At 33.2% G+C, this 26,395-nt stretch overlaps 1 protein-coding gene and 1 non-coding gene across 2 annotated transcripts; both read left to right on the top strand.

Moving 5' to 3' along the window:
* The first annotated feature begins 90 nt into the window (after positions 1–90).
* On the top strand, positions 91–25,936 carry LOC145330720 (uncharacterized). The gene is made up of 15 exons (XM_080175386.1): positions 91–99; positions 505–644; positions 1,022–1,171; positions 1,661–1,710; positions 3,521–3,565; positions 4,982–5,032; positions 5,746–5,780; positions 8,178–8,226; positions 10,077–10,102; positions 11,982–12,028; positions 12,579–12,656; positions 13,166–13,194; positions 13,703–13,768; positions 23,085–23,145; positions 25,451–25,936. The coding sequence occupies exons 1-15, from the start codon at positions 91–93 to the stop codon at positions 25,533–25,535; spliced, it is 921 nt and encodes a 306-aa protein (XP_080031512.1). The 3' UTR covers positions 25,536–25,936.
* TRNAT-UGU (transfer RNA threonine (anticodon UGU)) lies at positions 16,261–16,332 on the top strand. Its single transcript has one exon. It is a non-coding gene; the product is annotated as a tRNA-Thr (tRNA).
* Positions 25,937–26,395: the final 459 nt, after the last annotated feature.

The following is a 26,395-nucleotide window of genomic DNA, read 5'->3' as shown; positions in this document are numbered from 1 at the left end:
TGAAATAAGTTTTAAGACTTACAATTTTCCAGATTTTTAACCACTAAATAATAGATGGATAGAAACATTGATAAGAAGCTGGGCTTAAAAATGAAAAATGTAAACCAGGCCCTAATTGTCTCACACTCCAACTTTCTAATTGTCATATTAATCTACTCATGAAATTTCTTAAGTCTATCTCATTAACAGCTTTGATTTTTACCCTGACATACAGTTTTTTACAGTAGTTCTTTTATCCTAATAAATAAAAACATACACAGTTGCCTTGCCTGATCAACAGCTGATTTTAAATGCCATTGGATCAGCTGATCACGTGACCAGTGTAGTGTACACTCAGGGATGTTCGATTGAATCCACAAAATTTGCAAATTTTTATATAAATTTTTAAGATTTTCACACATGCTAAAGTGGAATCATTAGTTTATAGAAATTTTGATAATTTTATTAGTTTTATTCTGTTTTGAACTTATCTTTTTTTGGGAAGTAATTGAACACCAAACTCAGGATGAACAGCTGACTCCTGGTGGAACCACGTGTGCCAAGGGTGTTGTCACATTTGCTGATGATTTGTCAAGCCACCAAGTTATTGGGTTTGAACAGAATAGCAAGACAGGTCTAATCCAAGTGGTTGGGTGTGATCAGAGGTAGGATTTAAAGCATCTTGGGTAGTCTAGCTAATAAAGTTAGAAATTCAGCTTTACCATAGTTTTTTATCCGTGCCCCTATAGGCCTCGAGGAACACTTGAGATGGTAGGGGGTTGAATTCATCCCCCTTATTTTTATATTAGTTTTAAAAACAAAAAGTAAAAAAAAAACGGAGGGAGTATTTTTTAAGGAGGGTGGAGTTGTACCCTTCCTCAAATTTGCTATAAACCTTCAATGGACCTATTTGAAGCTACAATGTGAAGGAGATCGTATCGGTTCAGTGGTTAGCGAGATTCTTCGGGACACACACACATATACTGTTACTTACTTTTGAGTGACTACATTAGAAGCAAAGTTTCCAAATTTTATATTTTAGATCCGAGGGATGTTTAGAAGACCTGAATACCAGTCTATTAGCTGATGATACCATAAACCTGATTAATAGTCCTGTCAAAGTTTCCCAAGATTCCTGCCAAAATTCTAACCTCTTTGATGAACACAGTCATCTCAAAAACTTGCAAATAAGGTCAATTTTTTATGCCTTAGCTTTTAAAACTCCATATTTTCAGATAGAGCTATAGAGCTAGAAATTTTTTCTTCATCATGGCTTTAAAAACAATTAATATTCACTGGATTATATCCAGTTCTTGCCGTACCTAAAAATCACTTACAGCATCGTATTAAAGACAATGTTCCACAAATATAAAAAATCATTTTTGTTGCTATTCACGGGGCTAACAAAACTATTTTTAATCTTATAATTTAAAATCCACGGAAAGCTGTCTACGATGCAATAAAAAAAACAATCTTTTTGTGACTTTTATTGAATTTGATTGGTTGGTTTATTAAGTTGAGTGTCCAAAAATAATTATAGTATACAGAAGGGGTAGTTTTGTGTATCTTTATTGGGATTGTACATTAATTAATCGGTGGTTGTCTTATCCCTTTATATCCTTGGAATATACTCTGATATGATTATTAATCATCCTTGTTTGTTATATTTATTTATTTTTAGTGCGGTTCTGTACAAACAAATAAGTGAATTAAGTTCTGCAGATCTACAAGGAAAAATAAATCACATTAATGGATATATTATTACTTGGATCTTACACCAGATTTTCATGTTCTATAATAAAGTAAAACTTTAATCGGGCTAAAATAATTTCCTCCATTCAAAACCCTTTTATTCTAACCCCTCCCATCCCACTGGATGAATGAACTGATCAATAAACTAATTCCATGTTAGCAAGCTAAATTGACGACAATTTCCCCCTGTCCTGTTATCCACGTATATTCTACATCCATTATCACATTATATTTTATTGTTATCATATCATACTAGCAGAAAAATATAATAATCACCATTTTTTTATTCATGCAAAAATACCAAAGATTTGTCCGCATATTTTGACAATTTTTTAGCGAAGCATATTTTTATAAAAGACCCTTTTGTAGATGAGGATTAATTGCTGTTTATTATAACAACATCCGCTATTTTTTGGGGCTATGGTTGTAAATTACTCATTAATCAAAAGCTTTTCAAACTTTGCATGATGATTCCTATAACAATTAAGTACGATTTAGGAAGCGTAGCAACACTATAATCGTTATTATAAAATCCGTACGTTCATTTAAAGCATGCTTGAGTGATTTTTAACTTTTTTGACAACAGCTTTTTATACGATATAATCATTATAATCATCTGATTTTTGTAATAATGATTCCTAGGACAAGAAAGTACAATATTTTAAGCGAAGTATCTCTATAATAAGATCTTAAAAAATAAAGTGTGTCCTTTTACTATATCCTGTATTTACGCAATTTTGCAACAAATTTAGTTTAAACTTACAAATTACTGTTTTTCTTATTATGTTACGATTCTCTACAAAAGTTCTGTTTGTCCTTCCCTCTGATTTTAGAGCTTCGCTTTTATGGATGTTTAAAAAGAAATTCTTAGTTTTTTTTTATTATTTACACTGCACTGAATATGTTTAGAATATTTGTGTGATGATTATTTATTTCTATTATTCATTCATTATTAGACTATTGTAATATATTACACAGGGCTGTGTGTTTAATAGGATGGATCAATTTTTCTTGATAAATTTGTTAGGGTGAATCAATTTTTCTTGATAAGTTTGTTAGGGTGGATTAATTTTTCTTGACAAGTTTGTTAGGGTGGATTAATTTTTCTTGATAAGTTTGTTAGGGTGGATAAATTTTTCTTGATAAGTTTGTTAGGGTGGATCATTTTTTCTTGGTACGTTTGTTAGGGTGGATAAATTTTTCTTGATAAGTTTGTTAGGGTGGATCAATTTTTTTCTTGATAAGTTTGTTAGGGTGGATTAATTTTTCTAGATAAGTTTGTTAGGATGGATCAATTTTTCTTGATAAGTTTGATAGGGTGGATCAATTTTTCTTAAAGAGTTTGTTAGGGTGGATCAATTTTTTTCTTGATAAATTTGTTAGGGTGGATTAATTTTTCTAGATAAGTTTGTTAGGATGGATCAATTTTTCTTGATAAGTTTGTTAGGGTGGATCAATTTTTCTTGATAAGTTTGTTAGGATGGATCAATTTTTCTTGATAAGTTTATTAGGGTGGATCAATTTTTCTTGATAAGTTTGATAGAGTGGATCAATTTTTCTTGATAAGTTTGTTAGGGTGGATTAATTTTTCTTGATTAGTTTATTAGGATGGATCAATAAATGGATTTTTAAGTACTTCAATTAAATCTTGATTGGTTTATTCAAACTAGCTAATCTTAATCTAGAGATAGGGTAATTTTGTTTATCATCATCGGGGAAGTACAAAAACTATCCTCCATTGTCTTATCCCTTAAGATCCCTGAAAAAATGTGATGATTTATTTTGTCAGATCTACGAGACTCGGAGCTAAGTGACCTAGAAAGTGTAATCACAGGTTAGATTTATTATATTGTTGTTGCTGCGCTACTCATGGTAACTAATATCATTGTTATCAGAGACAAGGGACAGACAGTTATAGGGGACAATTTCCCCACAACCAACTTCCTTCTTACCCACTTCCCTTTAGTTACAGTACATAAAAGCAAGATTACGTCAAGTGGCGAACCAAATTTATCAGCAATTTCAAATCGAATTAATTTTTTATTCATAGCCCCAGATTGTTATATTAATACAACAGTTATTAAAACTTGCAAATTACAGAATAGTTATTTCTTTCATCGTATTATAAACTGCTTTCCGCGGATATAGAATGTACAATTATGAGATTAAAACCAGTTTTTTTAGCCCCGGGGTGCCGAAGGCACCGGCTAAAAAAACTGGTTTTAATCTTATGAGTGTACATTTTTATATTCGTAGAAAGCTGGATATAATACGATGCTAGACATAGTTTTTTCGTATGGATGAGAACCGGTTCTTATCCACTGCACCGGATTCGAATAAATACGAGAATAGTTATTTCTCGCATCGTATTATAAACATCTTTCCGCGGATATAGAATGTACAATTATAAGATTAAAGCCAGTTTTTTAGCCCCTAGGTGCCGAAGGCACGGGCTAAAAAAACTGATTTTAATCTTATGATTGTACATTTTTATATTCGTAGAAAGCTGGATATAATACGATGCTAGACATAGTTTTTTCGTATGGATGAGAACCGGTTCCTATCCACCGGATTCGAATGAATACGAGAAAATACTTTTATAAATTTTTACAATGAAATGTGTGGCTTTTCTAACTTTAATTGAAATAATGAAAAACATTAATTTCTATCAAAGTAGAAAAAAGATATTACAAAGTTGGATTATTTTTAAAACGAAGCTTTGCTATAATTAGGTTCGTTCTTATGTCTCTAACGGTTTGCTTTTTTCGTTAATTTAGACATGTTAGAATTGTCCTATCGATTTAAAACTTTGCATGATAATTCCTATAAAAGGAAGCGTAGCAACAGTATAATACTTACCAGAAAGTCAACACAGCCTTTCGAAACATGCTGATTATTTGTTTGATATAATTTTCCTATTGATCTGATTTTTGGAATAATGTTTTCTAGGATCACAAGGTACAATATCATAAGCAAAGAATCTCTATTAATCAAACAATAATATGAAATAATGTCCGTATAAATTAAATATACAGTAGTCCGTTTTTACGCAAATTTGCAACAAATTTAGGTACAATTTTGTTTAGACTTACATATTAATATTCTGCTTGTTAAGTTTGGACACTTTACAAGTGTCGAAGTTTGTTTGTCCTACCGTCTTTGCTTTTATGGATGTTGCCATATTTTCTAATAAAATAAGACTTATATATAGTAGCTTCGCTTTTAACAGTATAACAAATATTTATTTTAGGTTTAAGAAGTATTGCTACAAGCTTAAAGAAGGACAATTCATTAGACCATGGTAAATAGTTTTCCATTATGGCTTCAGAACCGATTAATATTCGCTGGATTAGAACCGGTTGAATCGAGCATCGTATTACAGACCAATTTTACACACATATTAAAATAAAAGTCATAAAATTCATACCAGTTTTGTAGGCCATGGCATTCTGTCTTTCGGGGCGGGCTAACAAAGCTGGTTTTGATCTTATATTTTTAATTTTAAAACCTGCGAAAAGCTGTCTATAATACGATGCGATACATAACACTTACATTTTCTAAAGTGTGGAACATCAAAATTTTCTCAATCTATAAGACTTTAAAAAAACATTTAATGTTAGTTGCATAATCTGTGTCCATTGAGCTCTTGGTATTTGTTTTACCTTCAACATTTTTCAGTGATGCTTGGTGAAGGACATAGGCAGGTTTTAGGTGATTCTGAGGGAGTTAGATTAACCCTTTCATTCAGAGATTAAATTTGAATTTAATACTAAAGATATATTCGGGTATAGTCCCTTTCGTGGCAACGCCCCTTAAGGGGCGATTCGTCGTATTTTAAAATGGCTTTTTATAGGTTATTTTAGGTTATATTGGGTTAGGTGATTGCCCCACACGATTAGACAATTGGCCCCGCAGGGTTAGAGCCCCCCGCAGAGGCTAGAAATAGGAAAGAAGCTACTATGAAAATATGAAACGGGACTATACCCAAATATTCTAATATTTATTTAATTTTAGATGTCACGGCTCCATTATTGAGAAAGAAAAAACAGGTAACTATACTTAAATTGACCGGAGACCGTTTTTATGGGGGGGGGATGATTTTTTCCAAGGTGATTTCACTTGGGAGGATATAGTTTTAAACCTTTTCTGGATCTATAAGAAGTTTGACTGTAAGGAGGGTCATGTCTGTCAAGCGGTTGTTAGCAAGAAAAAGGAACAAGAATGTCCATTGTCCAATTCCATCCATAAAAGGGAAGCTCATCAAGTAAAGAAAAAAAAATAAAAAATAGGCAGTTTTTTATTCAAATTTAATTTAGAATGCGAATTTTGAGGCGTAATTATCGAGATTTTACTCTGCTATAGTGCCTAATTGTCCTAGATATCACTCTTTCAAAAATCAATTTATTTGGAAAATTCCAATATATAGAAAATTTTGTTGGAAAAAGCCCCCAAAACTCTTCGCATGGGTTCTGCAATGTATGGATTTCACAGGACAATTCTAACATACAGACTAACATGCCAACCAAAAAAGAAAAAAGTTATCGCTTTAAAAATGGACGGATGTAAATTTATCGGTTTCAAAACTTTTAAGTAGAAACTTTTATAACTTTAAACAATTTTACTATTTTTTTCTCTTATAGTGAAACATCTCTACAACTATTACTCTGAGGAATTCACATACCCTCCCCCCCCCCCTGCTAATGTAAATAAAATAATTTCATGAAGAAATACAATTAAATAAATTTTGTTCATAATAATATTAATCGTACATATCAACATTTAAAAAAAATAATTACATTACTATTATTCCATTTATTTATTTTATTTTTTGAGAAATCAATTTGTTTATTTTAAAGATAGCTTCAAACCATTCATAAAGAAAGGAAATATTCAATAAAATCAGAACCTTATCAGTTCTGAGGTTGCTATGATATTTTGCTTCTGGACAAACAGACGGACATCGTTCTACTTTGTTTTAAGGATGCTTTACCTCTATTTTGGGATCGAAAATGAACAATAAGTTAATTTTCTCCTAAAAGTCTTAAAAGTGATACTTTCGGATTTTCCTTTCAATTATTGGTTTTTAGATTATTTTTTCTGTCATTAGCTCCTTCCTCCCTCCCTGAGTCTTTTCTTTAAAATCATGATATTAACAAAAAATTTGTTTTTGATGAAATATAAAAATTAACTGTCTGGAACAGAAAATATAAAACAAGAACAATTTGGATTAGTATCGAATAACAAAATGATTTTGTCTGAAACTGATAAGTATTGTTTTAAATGGCGCTACTACTCTGCAACCAGGATCATGATTCGGCAGTCATGTATCAGCAGGAAAAGTGTCGCTGAGTTGGCTGCCATCCAGATTTTTTCTCTTCCGTGCAGAGTGCGACCGCAGCTATGTCTTAACCCTATGGAATAGTGATGCTGCGGCGGCTTCAGCTTCTTAATAGCCGCGCGTCTGTAGATGGCTGCTGCCCTGTCTAGGATATTCCGTTAAAAGCAATCATGAAAGATAAAATATAAATATAAACTCTAGGCAGTTTTCCTGTTTCCACCAGAATTAATCATCTAACAAAACTGTATAAATACACTGATGGGTTCGAATCTGGGTTTAAAAGTGCATTATAACAAAAAAATGAAGATGGTTCCTACTGCTGCTATGTCAGATGCGCAGCATTAATAGTTAGAGTAGGGGGAATGCATTAGCCCCAAACAGACGGAACTCATTACCATGTACACTGTATAGTTCTAGACTTTAAGACAAAGATCGTGCAACCAAAGAGTTGCTTGTCTGTTGTGTGGTCCTTGCTAATACCCCAAGTTTTTGGACAGAACAGGACGGATTGGCTCCCCTTAGTTATTTGTCAGATAAATAGACTGACATACCTTACATAAAGCGTAGCTGCGTTACCTATAAATTTGATTTTCTTACACTTGGAATAAAAATTCTTTTTATACTCTCCTTACATACTTTAAAAAATCCTTTTTTTATTCTCATTTTTAAAAAACATAAAAATACTCAGACAAATTAATGTGTATGTAGCACTGAAAAACAAATTTTAACATGAGATAAACAAGGATGTTAACATACATGATCGAAATTTTTAAAACTTTTAAAATATCATTGCAACAAAAGTGACGTGCAACTGCACTATGATTTTCCAGGGGGGGTAAACTCGGAGGTAAAGGAGGGGAAGGCAATTTTTATATGGTTGTTGAAACCTCCCTTCGAAACGCTTATGATTACAATTATTCATATAAACAGAAAAGAGAAAAGAGATATATTTAGAAGTGTATTTATGACGTCGCACATGACATTATCCGTATCTCCACAAATTGGAAACCTTCAGAATTGAGCGGCTAGTTGCGGCTAAAGGACGGCTCGACGGTAGCCGTTTTTTTGCATGAGCCGGTTTTGCTGGCTCACATTGTTGTTGTTTTAGGTGTCCATCAACACGGAGATCAACGGCAGTAAACACCCCAGCAAGCATGGTAATATAGATGTTTGTTTTTTTTTTGGGGGGGAGGGGTATTGACCTACCGGCACTCTAATAGTTATATATCGCATCGTATTTTAGACAGCTTTCCTCGGATATTAAAATGAAAAATTATAAGAATAAAACCAGTTTTTTTTAAATTTGTATTTTAATTTTTGTGGAAAACTGTCTACGGGATTTTTCTATATGGTTGAGAACTGGTTCTAATCCAGCGGATAGCAAACGTTTTTGAAGCCATACTGGAAAATAGATACAAAATCATAGATTGATATGAAACTTCTTCGAAAAGAAAATTATATATTAAAAACACCCTGCTAATTTAATGATTAAAGTTTAAATTGGTTGTGATTTAAAACTAAAATTCTTCTTTTTTTTCAATTAGAATCCGTTTTTCAGTCATTTGTATTAAAAGTTTGTTCTATGACTTGATTTACATTTTAAAATTTAGCTTTTCACTGTTTGTTTTGAAAAAGTTGTCATGGATAGGGTTTAGTTTATTTTAAAAGAATAATTTAATAAAGTCATGTTCGGGGCTAACAAAACTGAAATTAATTTTATGTTTTTATACTATCCACAAGAAAAGCTGTCTATAATACCAAGCGATAACACTTATTATTGACACGAATATTTATGTTATTTTATCAATAATCAATCACAAAATTTTTCACATTTGTCCCTTTCTAAAGTTCTTTAGGATACATATCATTATCCATCTTTGGTTAAACATTAAATTTGGCCGGCTGAAAAGTTTTACAAGTTCGATCAGTGAGATGTAGATTAAAAAAATTATTTAACAATGTGGCTTTTGATTTTTAAAAATAAGATATTTAACTGTTTTATAAGGATTGAAACCTTACATATATTTTTATTTATATAAATAAAATGTCTTAAAAATCAGTCATGTAACGTCATAAAAATGAGGGATTATCCATCTCTTTTTTTAGGAGTTTTTTCCCACTTTTCCTCTCATCTCCCTCATTTTTATGACGTCACATGGCTGATTCTTGAGACCCTTTGTTCCGCTACTTTATATTATTAACAATAAATATAAAAGTATAGATGTATGTATAACCAAGACAACTAACTACCTGGCCCAGGTAGCGGGGACCTTTTTCGTCTGCTAGCAAACTGTTTTCTATAATAGCTGAGAAAATCACATTTCCCACATAGCGTTACGGACTGCTGACGATATTTTGTCTTGAATAGCAGCTGAGAAACTTATATTTGCTCCATAGAGTTATGGGCTGACTGAGGATATTCTGTCTTGAATAGCAGTTGAGAAAATCACATTTACTTTATAGCGATACAGACTGACTGACAGGCATCTGTTTTAAATAGCAGCTAAGAAAATCACATTTGCTCCATAGCGTTACGGACTGACTGACGGACGGACAGACAACGTGAATTATAGAGTAGCTCTACTATTAAAAAATCAAAATTTGAAATATAAGCTGCTTTGCAATAAGGAAACCTTATTCAAAACATATTTACCAAATAGATTATTTTTCAGTATAGCTGAGAACCGATTCTAATCCAGCAGATAATAATCGGTTTCGAAGCCACATCAGAAATTGATTGAAAGTTTTGAAGCTTTACAAAGTGTCTCAAAAGATCAGCCGTGTGACGTCATGAGAGAAGAGAAGTGGGAAAGGAGATCCCTAAAAAAGATATGGATATTATGACGTCACATGGTTGATCTTTTAAGACACTTTCTAAAGCTTCAAAGTTACTAATTTTTTTATGTCAACTACATTTGAAAATTAAACTTTTTTATTAGTAGCAAACCATGTTTAAAAGATTTACTTGTGTAAATAATTTGTGTGCCTATTTTGTTTGTATTTGTAGGTGAGGATCCGGTGCTCAATTTAAAGGCAGGATAAAATTTTAAATCTTAAGATTTTTTTATTTTTATTCTATCTATGATACAAAGTAGAACGATGTCTGTGTGTCTGTCTGTTTGTACCGAAGGATCCCGCTAACCGCTGAACTGATCATGTTCTCCTAGCTTCTCAGATGTCCCTGGGAGATTTAAAACTATTTTCTTGGGGGGTGGGACAGCCCCTCCCCCAAAAGAAAATTATTATTTTTACAAATAAAATGAAAATCATGAGGTCGACTAACCCCTCCCCCCCTCCAAAAAAAATCTCCACCCTCTAAATAACATTTTGCTTAAAATTTTCCGTATTTTAAATCTAAAATACGAAAAATTAGGTTGATCAAACCTCTTAAGGCAAAGCCCCTAGAGGCTAGGGGCAAAGCCGCTAGTATTTTATTATATGAAATAGTAAGTTTTTTCTGTCTGTAGCGAAGGATTACGCTTACGAATGAACTGATATGGTTCTCCTGAAGCTTCATAAAGGTCCTAAAGTTTTAGGCTATTTTTTGCCTTTCCATATCCCTTTGATTAAAGATTCCCTAGATGCTAAGGTAGCAGCCACTAGTCTTTATAATAAAGTAACAGGATGTCTCTTTGTCTGTCTATTTGTACCAAAGGTTCTTGCTAAACGCGAACCAATATGATTTACAGGGCAGCTTCTCATAGGTCATAGGAGAAAATATGTTAGAAAAGTTTCGTGATTATCTTTTCCAATATATTCATAACCACAATTCCAACAAATCAATAAATTCTTCCCAAATATTCTTGGCCATATTTCCATCCGTGATTTTTTGTTCTTATGCCAAATTATGCTATTTTATGCCCAAATAAATATGTTTATGTTTATTTATGGATGTTGTCATCTTTGTTCTTTTTGTATCTGGCAGATTTATGTTGTCTTATCTAAAGAGCTATTTTGATACAGATTTTGGGTAAGAACAAGAATAACCACATTTAAGAGAGAGCGTAACGTACTATAACAAGGACAAACCAGGTTTATTGTCAGCGCAGCAAACATTTGTTTTATTTTAAGCACGGTAAGGTTAACTTTTGTCAGATATCCTATTGATATAAAATAGTAAAAAATTTTGTTTGACCATTAAGATCTTATTAACCCAAATGAATCAATTTTATGTTTTAGAGAAGCTTTAGAAGGTCCCACGACTTTAAAGAAAAGGATATAGTTTTTACTTCTTCCACTAATTTAAAAATTCTTTTTTAATGCTTTCTCGTCATTTGGATAGCCTTTGTTAATTTTATATTCTAAGCATTGGATAGTTTGCTAGTGGCTCAGCCGCTAGTTTTTAATGTATTACTTAAAATGTTCTTTATTTGGCTCATTTAATGTAAAGCAAATACATCTTTAAATTTTGTTTAGACTTATAGACATTATTAAAGATATAGAGTAGCTGCGCCGCCCCTACCATGCCCAAACAGATACTCCAGTTTCCTATTTATAGCGGAATAGTTAAATGTATCGGAAAAGTGTCGAAAGCAAAACAAAACATAAATTTTCACAATATCTCTCACTAAATATATCTTTAAACAAGGATAAGAACATCCATAAAAGCAAAACTCTATAATGGTTGGAAAAACAAATATTAAAACTTGTAGAGTTTCAGAAATGAATAAGCAGAATACGCATTTATCAGTCTTAACAAAATTGTAATTGTAATTTTGTAAAACTGCTTAATTACAGGATACTGTTTAGGGACATACTTACATTTTTAGGACTTGATTATGGAGATTACTCCTCTTGGGATATTACCTAACCTACAATAAAATCAAAGATACTTTAGTTTCTACAAAGAATTGTTTTTTGTTCAAATGTGATATGAGGGAAACCGCCTGGATTTAAAATTTGTCCGCCCCAGGATGAACCGTTGAAATCATCATTGAAACACACTTGTGAAAGGGACAGGTAACAAAATAATCTTCCAATGTTTTAGACGTAACTGGACAAAGTGTCTCAAAAATCAGCCTTGTGACGTCATAATAATGAGGGATTTGAGAGGAGAAGAGGGAAAGAAACCCATTAAAAATGTTTTTATGACATTTTGGTACACTTTGTCCAGTTACGTTTTAGACTACATATAAGGGGGGGGGGGGGAGGGTAGCTGTTCCATTAATTACTTTTTTGTTCGTCCGTTAGTCCGTAACGCCTCGGGAAAAATGTGAATTTCTCAGCTGCTCATTTTTTTTTTTTGAAGAGTTTCTATAATAATGAGCATTCAGTATGTAATTCCCTATGTCCGTTGGTCTGTCAATCATGCTAATAAATATAAATATAAAAAAATATATAATTATGATGTGATAATTGGTTTCGTGATTCTTGATTTAACAAATGCTCTTTATATCTCCTTGTCAGTATTTTTATCCATGATTTGTAATGCTTCCCTACTTATGAATGTTGTCATCTTTGTTTGTTACAATTACAGTAACTGCTCACTTCATGAAAATTATTATTTTAGCGAAAGCAGGCTTTCAGGAGATTCTTACGAGATGGTCGAGTTTGGGGTCAACCCGTTTCACCCTCTTAAATATAATAGGTAAATAATTTACTAAATGAATAAAATGTAGAAATTATTTGATTTAATAGTATGTGTTCATCATTAGAGAATATTCACACAAAATGGTAGACCTCTATTTACAGCAGCTAAGAATCGTACCTCCTAAAAGCATAAAACCTTTACCACAGTGTAATTGGGGAAGAGACAGGCAAAGTTTGATATAGAGTAAATGCACTTTTAATTTAACCAATTTAATTTTAGAAGCAGCTGAAAAGTCTAAAACCTCAAGAGCATTACAGACAGTCTGACGGACAAAATGACTTGTAGAGTTGATGAGTATTAATAAGTAAATCTTTAAAATAAAAATCAAGCTATATCAATCAAAATTCTCATGAAAAAAAACATTACTTAAGTATAATGATCTAAGAATTCTAAAATTTATAAAAGATTATTTCATAATTTGTATTGACAAATAAGATTATCAATGATACAGGTAAAGAACAATGCATGATAAATTAGTTATAGTTTAATTGATTACACTATTTCAGGAGAAAGAGTTGTCTTTGTTGGAGTACAGGAAAGTTAGACAATACACTGTCAAATGCCTTTCTTTAGTCAAACTAACAGTTTAAATAATCTAATACTATAAAATTTACTTCATTTTATAAGTATTACTGATTTTTTTACTCTCTAGATTTTGGTGAATTCAAGAAAAAAGTTTGTAATCATCAATAAGACATCTATAATACAAAGTAGAACGATAGCTGTCTGTGTTGATGAAGCTTAAGATCCCATTAAACATCGGACTGATTAGGTTCTACATTACGTAATTTCCTAATGATCATGGCATGGTTTTATCCTATTGTCTTTGGGGAAGGGGGGTTAAAAACATCCTTTGTTGATATATCAGTACTATTTAACTGTACTCCTTTTTTGGTTAGGCTTCATTGTAATGTTTAGGAATGTCATTGTTTGAGCTTAATAAAGGTGCTATACCTCTTTTTAAAACAAAGGGTTGTGAAGTAGAGTGGATTTAAAAAGTAATAATGAAAATGAATGCATGTCTGAAAACTGTGAATCTGCAGACAACCTGGAGCTGGAGAGAGATGATTCTGGAGGCACAGAGGACAGCATGGAGGGAGAACTTGTAGGTAATACCCTAACAATTAACCAAAGTCGACATATGTTTGCAATTTGTGTATTATTGAATGTTGGAGTTACCTCATAAATCGTTATTTCCTTAAAATGTCCAATAACCCTAACTAAATCTTCATGCCATTTCCAAAAAGGTATAGAACGTTGTTCTAGCTCAACTCTGGCCCAAATGAGAGCCGCCGTGTCGAAGGTTAGCTTGAAAGATGGGTGAATTTTGATCCTGCGGTTACTCAAGTCCTGAAGGAGATTTGGCCTCCCAGCAGCTCCTATCTTAATCCAATGGACTATTGATTCTGTGCCTACTTTGAAGCATCACCAATAGACATGCCTATATCACAAAGACCTCCCTCATTGCCACTATTAATGAGAACTTTGCCAGCTTGGACAGGGACATGGTGATCAGGGTCTGCGGGTGGTTCGGGGGAGGGTAGAAGAGGAGTTTGGGGCTGGCGGCGATTTTACTAAATAATTTAATAGTCTTATACCCAATTTGCTTCCCAGTTTTTGAATTTTAATAAAATCTTTAAATTGACGATTTTATGTTTATTTGTTAAAAAATAGAATTTGTCCGGTTTTATTTGCCCCACCCTCTATATATTGTTATGTATGAAATACCGCACCGACCAAAGTTATAAAAGTTATTGAGTGTGGCTAGCAAACTGGCCACATCAAGCCATAAATCTTTTAAAGATCAATGTTTTTTTAGCAGTAGCTGTGGCTCACCTCTGAGGCAGATCTGGCTCGGCTCACCATTAAATGATTTAAAGATCGGGCTCTGCACGAATAATAAAAGCAACCGTATCCCCTATTCACTCAACTTTTAAAAGGGCGGAATACATCACGTTATAATATTTTGTGAATCTCTTGGCGATGAAGTGCGTGGTTGTACGGTCAAACTTCTTTCAGACTACCAACCATTTGATTGCAGGATTTTTATCAGGGTTCGGAAGCCGCAGCCGCAGCCTCAGGGTCAGCCACCATCAGCCGCGCGGCTTACGAGAAGCCTCAAAATCAGCCGCGCGGCTTCCTCAGCCACCCAATAAGCCTCAGCCTTAGTCGCAGCCGCGCGGCTTAAAGAAAACATAAGCCACTGTAAGCCTCAGCCGCATTCAGCCACTGTAAGACTCAGCCACTGTAAGCCTCAGCCACAAAACTCCAATTCAGCCACATTAAGCCTCAGCTGCACTAAGCCTCATTCAGCCAACGCCCCTCTAAGCCTCAGCCGCAATCAGCCGCGCGGCTTATAGTTGGGGAAGCCTCAGCCACACTCAGCCGCGCGGCTGTTAATAATTTGAAGCCGCAGCCGCACTCAGCCGCGCGGCTTCAAGAAAGCCTCAGCCGCAGCTGAAAAGTTATGATTATGCCGCAGCCGCAGCCGCGCGGCTTGGTATTTGTAAGCCGCAGCCTCAGCCGCAGCTTATTTTTTTAAATTCAGCCGCAGCTTTGACACAGCCGCGCGGCTGAGATATTGTAAGCCCCAGCCGCAGCCGCAGGTGCTAAATTAGTACAAGCCTCAGCCGTCAATTCAGCCGCGGGGCTTAATTTTCATTTAATTTTGTCTGTCTGAAGCTTAAGATCTCAGCAACCACTGAACTGACAATGTTGTCCTTCTCAGGAATCCTTTTACTAAAGTAACAGGATGTCTGTGTGTCTGTGTATCTGTGTGTCTGTACCGAAGGATCTCTCTAACCGCTGAACCGATCGGGTTCTCCTTAACAGGGTAGCTTCTCATAGGTCCTGGGAAGGTTTATAACTATTTTTTTGGGGGTGGGACACCCCCAACCCCCCCAAAAAATTAAAAATCCCCCCCCCTCAAAAAAAAGAAAATTTTTTTTAAATTTTTTAAACTAAAATTAAAAATAAGGGGTGGGGCCCCCCCCCCCCCCTAAAAAAAAAATTCCCCCCCCCCAAAAAAAATTTTTTTTACTTTTCTTTAAAAATTTAAAATAAGAAATTGGGTTATTAAATTTGACTCTCTCTCTTCCTCAAGTGCCCCCTAGAGGCCTCTAGGGGCGTAGCCGCTAGTTATATATATATTGACATTGGATGGTTTTGAGCTAATTTTGAGGTGGGGGTCAGACATTTCCATCGCCAAAAAATAATTTTTTTAAATGTTATACTTTTAAATTTTTTTATATTCTTTTATAAAAATTTTATCTTAAGTTTTTTTTAAAATTACAACATAGAAACTACCATCTCGAACAACTACAAAAAGTTTGAACCTGTAATGTAAGAGCTCCAGTGGCGCAATCAGTTAGCGCACGGTTCTTCTACACTGTTATGCCGGGGTTATAAGTTCGAATTTCACCAGGAGCAATACGTTTTTGAACGTTGATACTTATGAATATTATTGAATACTATTTATAGGGTAACTGCCCTACTGACGTTTGCCTAATTTTATTGTTTTTAAAAGATACAAATTTTTCAGAATTTTCTTAATATTCACTATGAATTTGTATTATCTTAAATTTTTTTTCTTGTACAAGTGGCCTATTTAGCTCAATGGTAGAGCACTCGTCTTGTAAACTAGGGACCGTGAGTTCAAACCTCACAGGGGGCAAGCAATTTTTGTGATACTCAAGTTATATAGTAGCTTCTCTATTATTTTTCCGTTTAGGTACGCAATACTTGTTCTATATAATTAAGCTTCTCCTACTTAGATATTTCTTCAATTTTAAATGTATTTAATACTTTGTGGTTGATGAGAGACACTGAAAAAGTTATGCAAAAAAAAAGATTTATACATATTTCATTTTTCATAGTATTTTTAAATTAATGAAAATAATTAAATTAAGATTTGGGGAGGGGGGAGGGTGTGTGTGTGTGTTTATTTTGAACACAAATTATCCTAATATGTTTTCTAACAAAAAAAATTTAAACAGCGATGTATTTTACTTTTTAAAGTTGGTTAAAAAAAGGTCTGTAAAATGCAATAAATTGTCCTGTATAATATGCAAAAAAATCTACATAATCTTTATGTACTCGATAGATTGAAATAGTTAAATGATTATTATATATCATCCGATTTTGTTTATTTTACAAAGATGCTTACTAAAATTGATTTTATTTTCGAAACTGCAATTATTATAAAAAAAAATGTTTCTTTATCTTTATCATTTATACAATTTATACAATATTATACAATTTCTGAATTTATAAGCAATACATGAATCGATATATTATTACTTTGATGTTGTCCATATTTTCATGTACTCTGATAAAGAAATAATCTCAGCTGGCTAAAATAACAATAACCCCCATACACCCCCTTTAATCCATCTCTCCCCTCTTATGGGATATATAAATGAACTGGCCAATAAATGAGGTCCATAATTTTAGTTATTTTCCTCTCAAGTTGAAAAAAAATTTTAAAAGGAGGGTGGATATAATGTGTAAAAAAAGATTAGAGGAGATTTGTTCTAGGTAAACTTACTTTATTTGTAATATCATTAACTAAATTTTAATATAAAATTGCTTTACACCTAAGTTCTAAGGGTTAGTGCACCATAATGTGTAAGAAAGGTTTTCTGTTCAATTCCACCAAGAATTACATATGATTATTTCTAAAACCTTGTATAAAGTATGGAGAGTTATTTTGTCTGTAGATTAAGAATTCGATAACTACTGAACTAATGAAAACTTTTTAAATTGCCTTTTCCAAGTTTTTGAATTTTTTAAAAAACTAAAATTAAAACTGGTGGGTGCTCAACCAAACTCCCCCCTATTTTCCCATAAAAAAATAATAAAAGTCACCCTTCATCCCCCCAATTTTTTTTTTCTTCTGGGATTCGAACCCGGATGATAGATGGTTCAAAGCTGTTACCGTACCAAAAAGCTATCAGAGCTCCAATATTTCAAAATGAAAATTTGTCTTATTTTTGTCTGTCTATATGTTTGTACTACAGGATCTCGCTAACTACTAAACCGATATGGTGCTCCTATTCAGGGTAGTTTCTTATAGGTACTGGGAAGGTTTAACACTAATTTAGGGGAGGGTACCATCACACTACCAGAAAAAAATTGCCTTAGAAAAAAAATTAAACATCACCCCAAAATTAAAAATGGGATTCACTCGCCCCGGCCCTCCCCACCCAATAAAAATCACCCTACCCCCCAAAAAATTATTTTAATTCAGTTCTTCTTTTTCCAGTACCTATTGTTTAGTATTTTTTGTAATAACTTCATAATTACATTGTCATTAAGATTATGTGACATAAAAAGTTAGTCATAAAAATTATACCCATGAATAATTGTAATAAAAAGCACTTTTGTAAAAAAAACATTTTTCATAAGAGGTAAGTTTTTATGACAAATACATTTATTGCAAGTGTACATATGATAAGCATTTTAAAGACGATTATTTTTAAGACAAATTTAACCTGCGTACCATGGCTCAACATGTAGCGCATCTGCTTGTCATCATGGAGGTAATAGGTTCGAATCTTGGCCAGACACTGCGTGAAAACTGAACACGTTAAATGGTTCCTACTGCAGCTATGCCAGGTATGCAACATGTAAAGTTAGAGTATGAGGATTTCCTTGGCTCGTAAACAGGCGTAACTCATTACCATAGGACTTTCTGGCAGGTAGTTGGTTGCTGGATAGATGTCACTTAAATTGGAAAGAATTGGTTCCCCTTAATTATCCAAGGTTCAACAAGAAGCGCATCTGCTTGTCATCAGGGAGGTAATAGGTTCGAATCTCGGCCAGACACTGCGTTATAACTGAAGACATTAAATGGTTCCTACTGCTGCTATGGCAGGTGTGCAACATGTAAAGTTGGAGTAGGAGGATTTCCTTGGCTCATAAACAGGCGTAACTCATTACCATAAAACTTTCAGGCAGGTAGTTCAATAAAAAAAAGTTGGTTGCTGGATAGATGTCACTTAAACTAATACAGAAAAGGAAAGAATTGGTTCCCCAAGGTTCAACAAATAGCGCATCTGCTTGTCATCTGGGATGTAATAGGTTCGAATCTCGCGCAGACACTGCGTTATAACTGTAGACATTAAATGGTTCCTAGGTGCTAGGTGTGCAACATGAACAGGCGCAAAGGAAAGATATAATTCCCCTTAGTTATCCAGGGTTGTTGGACCTTGAGTTAATGTCATAGAAACCCTCGACCGTGGCTCAACATGTAGCGCATCGGCTCGTTGTCTGGGAGTTGATAGGCTTTGTACTGCATCATAACTAAAGATGTTGAAATAAATTCCTACTGCTAAAAAACTTGTATAAAACTTTGGGTACCAGTATAAAACTTTGGGTATCAGAATAAATTTTTGTCTATTAGTATAAAACTTTGGGTATCAGTATAAAACTTTGGGTACCAGAATAAATTTTTGGCTATTAGTATAAAATTTTGGGTACCAGTATAAAACTTTGGGTACCAGTATAAAACTTTGGGTACCAATATAAAATTTGGGTACCAGTATAAAACTTTGGGTACTCGTATAAAACTTAAGGTACCAGTATAAAACTTTGGGTACCAATATTAAAACAAAATTTTAGGTATTAGTATAAAATTTTGGGTACCAGTATAAAACTTTGGGTACCAGTATAAAACTTTGGGTACCAGTATAAATTTGGGTACCAGTATAAAATTTGGGTAACTGTCTAAAACTTTGGGTACCAGTATAAAACTTTGGGTACCAGTATAAAATTTGGGTACCTGTATAAAACTTTGGGTACCAGTAAAAAACTTTGGGTACCAGTATAAATTTTTAGTACCAGTATAAAACTTTTGGTACCAGTTTAAAACTTTGGGTACCAGTATAAAACTTTGGGTACCAGTATAAAACTTTGGGTTCTAGTATAAAACTTTGAGTACCAGTAAAAAACTTTGGGTACCAGTATAAATTTTTAGTACCAGTATAAAACTTTGGGTACCAGTTTAAAACTTTGGGTACCAGTATAAAACTTTGGGTACCAGTATAAAACTTTGGGTTCTAGTATAAAACTTTTGGTATAAGTATAAAACTTTGGGTACCAGAATAAAATTTGAGTACTAGTCTAAAACTTTGGGTACCTGTATAAAAACTTTGGGTACCAGTATAAAACTTTGAGTACTAGTATAAAACTTTGGGTACTAGAATAAAACTTTGGATACCAGAATAAAATTTGAGTACTAGTATATAATTTTGGGTACTAGTATAAAACTTTGGGTACCAGTATAAAACTTTGGGTACCAGTATAAAATTTTGGGTACCAGTATAAAACTTTGGGTACCAGTATAAAACTTTGGGTACCAGAATAAAACTTTTGGTACCAGTGTAAAATTTTGGGTACCAGTATAAAACTTTGGGTACCAGTATAAAACTTTGTGTACCAGTATAAAACTTTGGTTACCAGTAAAATTTGGGTACCAGTATAAAACTTTGGGTTCTAGTCTAAAACTTTGGGTACCATTATAAAACTTTGGGTACCAGACTAAAACTTTGGGTACCAGTATAAAACTTTGAGTACCAGTATAAAACTTTGGGTACTAGAATAAAACTTTGGGTACCAGAATAAAATTTGAGTACTAGTATATAATTTTGGGTACCAGTATAAAACTTTGGGTACTAGAATAAAACTTTGGGTACCAGAATAAACTTTGGGTACCAGTATAAAACTTTGGGTACCAGTATAAAACTTTGGGTACTAATTCTGAATCAAACATTTGAAAAAATCCTGCTGTCCTCCCCCCTCTTCCCTCCACTCTTATTCTCACAACCCCTAACCACCCTCAACTCTCCAAAAAATGTCCTAGAATGCATTTAAAAAATCCAATTTAGCCGAAGCCTCAGCTGCAAAGCTTATTTTATAATCAGCCATAAGATCAGCCGCAAGGCTTAATATTGTATTCAGCCACAGCCGCATTCAGCTGCGCGGCTGAATTTAATTCAGCCACAGCCTCAGCCGCACGGCTTTCAGTAAGCCGCAGCCTCAGAATCAGCCGCGAGGCTTAATTATGTTATCAGCCACTCTCAGCCTCAGCCTCACTCAGCCGCGCGGCTTAATTTTCCAATCAGCCACTGTAAGCCGCAGCCGCTATGAGCCGCGCGGCTTTCAGTAAGCCGCAGCCTCAAATCCTTCAGCCACTGTAAGCCTCAGCCACCCTCAGCCACTGTAAGCCTCAGCCGCTCGAAGCCTCAGCCACAAAATTCCAATTCAGCCACTGTAAGCCTCAGCCACCCCAATTCTTATTAAGCCTCAGCCGCATTCAGCCGCAGCCACTCTCAGCCGCACTAAGCCTCAGCCACTCTCAGCCTCAGCCACTTCCATAACTTTAAGCAGCCGCAGCCGCAGCCACAGCCACAAATTAGGATTCAGCCGCAGCCGCAGCCGCGCAGCTGATAGCGCGGCTTCCGAACCCTGATTTTTATCTTGAAGTTATAAATGTGCAAGATAATGAGTTGTGCCCTTTTTTCCCACACCAGATAAAGTAGCAGTAAGGACCATTTTTAATTTCGTCCGTAAGGAAGCATTGTTGGGCTGAGATTAAAAACATATCGACTTCCCAACAACGAGTGGATACGCTTCGTGTTTCGCCAATTTTGCAGCCTTATTCACTCAGACAGACAAATGAACAATAGTGCAGAGACGCTCAATCAAATAATTATCCCATAATTCCTGATTGTATGTTATTTTAGAACGGAACTACAAATAATTATCCCTTAATTCCTAATTGACCATATTTTAGGATGGAACTATAAATAATTATCTCTTAATTCCTGATTGTATGTTATTTTAGGACCAAACTACAAATAATTATCCCATAATTCCTGATTGTATGTTATTTTAGGACCAAACTACAAATAATTATCCCATAATTGATTGTATGTTATTTTAGGACAAGACTACAAATAATTATCCCTTAATTCCTGATTGTATGTTATTTTAGGACAAAACTACAAATAATTATCCCTTAATTCCTGATTGTATGTTATTTTAGGATGGAACTATAAATAATTATCCCTTAATTCCTGATTGTATGTTATTTTAGGACCTAACTACAAATAATTATCTGTTAATTCCTGATTGTATGTTATTTTAGGATGGAAATACAAATAATTATCCCTTAATTCCTGATTGTATATTATTTTAGGACAAAACCACAAATAATTATCCCTTAATTCCTGATTGTATGTTATTTTAGGACCTAACTATAAATAATTATCCCTTAATTCCTGATTATATGTTATTTTAGGATGGAAATACAAATAATTATCCCTTAATAATGGTTGAATGTTATTTAAGGATGGAACTATAAATAATTAACCCTTAATAAATGGTTGAATGTTATTTATGGATGGAACTACAAATAATTATCCCTTCATTTCCTGATCATAACAAAACCACAAATAATTATCCTTTAATTCCTGATTGTATTTTATTTTTGGATGGAACTACAAATATCTATCCCTAAAATCTTATTGTAGGTTATTTAGGACTGTACTATAAATAGTTGTCCCTTAATTCCTGATTATATGTTATTTTACGACTGAACTTCAAAAAATTATCCCTTAATTCCTGTTGTTTGTTATTTTAGGACAAAACTAAAAATATTTATCCCTTAATTCCTGATTGTATGTTATTTTAGGACGAAACTACAAATAATTATCCCTTTATTCCTGTTGTATGTTAATTTAGGATGGAACTTCAAATAACTAATTCTTAATCTATGGTTGTATGTTATTTTAGGACAGAACTGATTGTAGGTTATTTTAGGACGGATTTACAAATAATTAACCATTAATTCCTGATTGTAATTTATTTTAGGATGGAACTACAAATAATTATCCCTTCATTTCCTGATTGTATGTTATTTTAGGACCTAGCTACAAATAATTAATTCTTAATTCCTGATTAAATGTTATTTTAGGATGGAAATACAAATAATTATCCCTTAATAATGGTTGAATGTTATTTAAGGATGGAACTTTAAATAATTAACCCTTAATAAATGGTTGAATGTTATTTATGGATGGAACTACAAATAATTATCCCTTCATTTCCTGATCGTAACAAAAACACAAATAATTATCCTTTAATTCCTGATTGTATTTTATTTTTGGAAGGAACTACAAATATCTATCCCTAAAATCTTATTGTAGGTTATTTTAGAACTGTACTATAAATAATTATCCCATAATTCCTGTTGTATGTTATTTTATATAGGACGGAACTACAAATAATTATCCCTTAATTCCTGATTGTATTTTATTTCAGGACGGAACTATAAATAATTATTCCTTAATCCATGGTTGTTTGTTATTTTAGGATGGAACTATAAATAATTATTCCTTAATTCCTGATTATATATTATTTTAGGACGAAACTACCTCGGGTATGAGAGAAGATCAAATAAGTTTGGAGAGAAACTTTTCACAGGAATCTTCAATAATCTATATATTGGTACGTGTGTGTGTGGTCGGGGTTGTTCTCGCAAAACTTTAAAATAATGCATTTATCATCCTTATTCCCTTTTTGTATAAAAAAAGCAAGGTCTTGGTCTATCTATAATACAAAGTAGAATGATGTCTGTCCGTCCGTCCGTCTGTCCGTCTGAAGCTTAAGATCTTGGTAACCACAGAACCTATTGGATTCTACTCTTCAGGGTATATACTTTTTGGTCCTGTGGTGGTTTTGAGCTATTTTCTTGGGGGTGGGACACCCCCAACCCCCCAAAAAATGAAATTCCCCCCCCCCCCCCAATTTTTTATATTTTTTTCTAATTTTAATCATTTTTTATGGTTTTATATATTTTTATAAATTTTTTTATACTTTTTTATATTTTCTTTATATTTTCAATAATTTTCTTCTTTTTAAATTTCTTTTCTTCTTTTAAACTTTGTTTTATCAAATTCAAAAAGATTGTGAAAACTTCCTTCTCCTGTAGGGGCCAAGCCCCAAAAAGGCTAATGGCAAAGAAATTTTAAAAAGCAATAAAAAAAAGAAAAAATTTAAAGGTTTTGAATAATATAAATAAATATAAAAAGTTATAAAGAGATATAGAATGTTATAAAGAGTTATAAAATGTTATAAAATACAGAAAATATCTAAAAAAAATGTAAACAAAATTTTTCTCCCCCGAACCTTCAGAAAAAAAAGCCCCTAGAGGCTAGGGACGAAGCCGCTGGTCTAATTTAATACAATAGTTACTAATTTCCTATTATGAAAGTAACAGGCTGTCTGTGTTCCTTTATGTGTGTACCGAGGGATCTCGCTAACTGATATGGTTCTCCTTTAAATGTATCTTCCAACTGGTCTTAGAAATTTTCATAGATATTTTAGGGGAGTGTACCACCACCCTCCCACCTTCTCCTATAAAAAATAATTTCTGAAAGAAATTTTTCTTTTTAAAATAAAGATTTCAAATGGGATGGTCGACTTGCCCCTACCCCCCATTAAGTGCCCCTATAGATACCTAAATTCTGCTCTATTTTAATATTGATTTAAAACCAGGAAAACCAATGTGGCATCAATAGGCATGCAGTAGGGGGATGAAGAAATAAGGAATTTGGTAGGGCTGCCTTGCACTTTTTACTCCAACATGACTTCACTCATTCACTGTCATCAATCAATTTAACAGTTTCATTGGATTAACGTTTTGTTGAAGTTTCTCTTTAAAAACTCTTCCACAAAAGCTTTGGACACCATGTCATATTAAAGATGTTAAACATAGTAGAGGGATAATGCTTTGTCTTGTAAACAGGCCCATCGCATAAATACCCAACAAAGTATTAACATCCATTTAAATGTAAATGAATCAAAAGTGTTGGTTGTCTGCTGACAAACTAACTTAAGAAAATTACACATTACAATAGGAAATTTATGATAAAATAATCTGTCTTCTAATTTTACAGTTACTTGTTATTAGTGGTGTATATTAATTTAATTGCCCATTCCCTCCCTAATAAGGCATAATGGGATATTTATGCTGATTGCAAAAAAAATTTGTGAATATTTCCTCTCTTTTTGATAAAATATATGTATAAATACTACTTTCTACCAGGGAGGGAGGGAGCATCCCGTAATATTCTAACAGGACATCTGACATTTGGTGATATTTATTATTTAACAATTTTGCGGTGGGTAAATGGTTTCACACCTTCGTTGACTGGTATTTGAGATAAGGTGTTTTTGTAATGATGCAAATTTTTGGCTACTATTACAGTAAAGTTACTCGAATAGTTAAGGATGTAAAGGGATAAGATTATGGGCGATCAATTGATATTGATCCCTGCGGCCATAGAGACTATTTTGGCACTATAGAGGGGTAGGAAGTATAGACCATCTTTGACCTTTGAGAAGCTCCACTGTAAAGGAGAACCATATCGGTAAAGACACACAGCCAATATTCTGTTACTTCTATTTGAATATTGGTTGTTTTATATAAAATGTCTGAAATAAACTCAATATTTGTGTAATGTCCTATGTAAACTTTATATTACAGACAAGAAAAACCGGTACCAAAGATTGCTCTTTTTTTCTTGAAAAAGTTCTGTTAATATCTGTAAAATAACTTTAATGTATTCGTTGGCTTAAAGGTTGTTTCAAACTACCGAAGGGTATTTTATTTATCAAAATAAGGGATGAATATCATATATTGTATAAATCTAAAACTTCAAATTTTTAATTAGAGTCACTTGTACAGAAAAACATGATATATATATTGAAGATAATAATCAAACAGGTTTTCTGTTGTCCGCCACTCTGATCTCAGTTGTATTTCTATTCTATTACCAAAATTTTGGCTCAGGAGCCAAAAAACATCATTGATAACAAAATCAACACAAAAAAAAATTTTAGTGAAAAACAGTAATGAACGCTAAACTCAGAATCTTTATTCCAGTGTGGCTTCGAAACCGATTAATATCCACTGGATTAGAACCAGTTCTCTGCCATACGGAAAAATAATGTATAGCATCTTATTACAGACAATTTTACACGAATATTAAAATAAAAATATTTAAATAGCACCAGTTCTGTTAAAGCCATGACCGTCGGCCCCCTCGGGGCTAACAAAACTGGTATTAATCTTATATTTTTTATTTTGATATCTGTGGAAAGCTGTCTATAATAAGATGTGATAAATGACTATTATAGTGGCCTAGACTGACATGTTACCAACATGTATTTACATAGAGTAACTTGTATGGTTTTCGTGTTGACGTTATGTCAAAAAAAGTGATTACTTCTACAGATCTATAACGACAAGGCAACGCTTTAAAAAAAGTGACTACAATTCTTTTGTCAGCAAATATTAAATAATATTACGTTGGCCTTTCCCCAAGTAACAGTGAAAAAAAGATGAAAATCGAAATATTTTGTGTAGTAAAAAAAATATTATAAAAAAGTATTAAAATGTTTTTAAAATTGTGGTGCTGAAAATTATCAAATCTACTTTATGATTTATTTAATCCGTCTGTGTTATTCAATTTTATTTTGTGAAAGAAAAACAAAAATTGCTTAGAAATAGAATATAATGAGCATTATAATTAATATATAAAATTTTGGATAATTCTAATTCCTGTCAAAAATATAAATTTTGACTTTTAACAATGTTAATATAATAATTAGTAAAATTGTCCTTTATATTTAATAGTTATTTCTCGCATCGTATTATAAACGGCGTTCCG

The sequence above is a fragment of the Acartia tonsa genome, chromosome 10 (genome assembly GCF_053477335.1).
Source record: "Acartia tonsa isolate MP-2025a chromosome 10, ASM5347733v1, whole genome shotgun sequence".
Lineage (NCBI taxonomy): Eukaryota > Metazoa > Arthropoda > Copepoda > Calanoida > Acartiidae > Acartia > Acartia tonsa.
The sequence above is the reverse complement of the archived record's forward strand: the minus strand, read 5'-3'. Positions and strand labels throughout refer to the sequence as shown.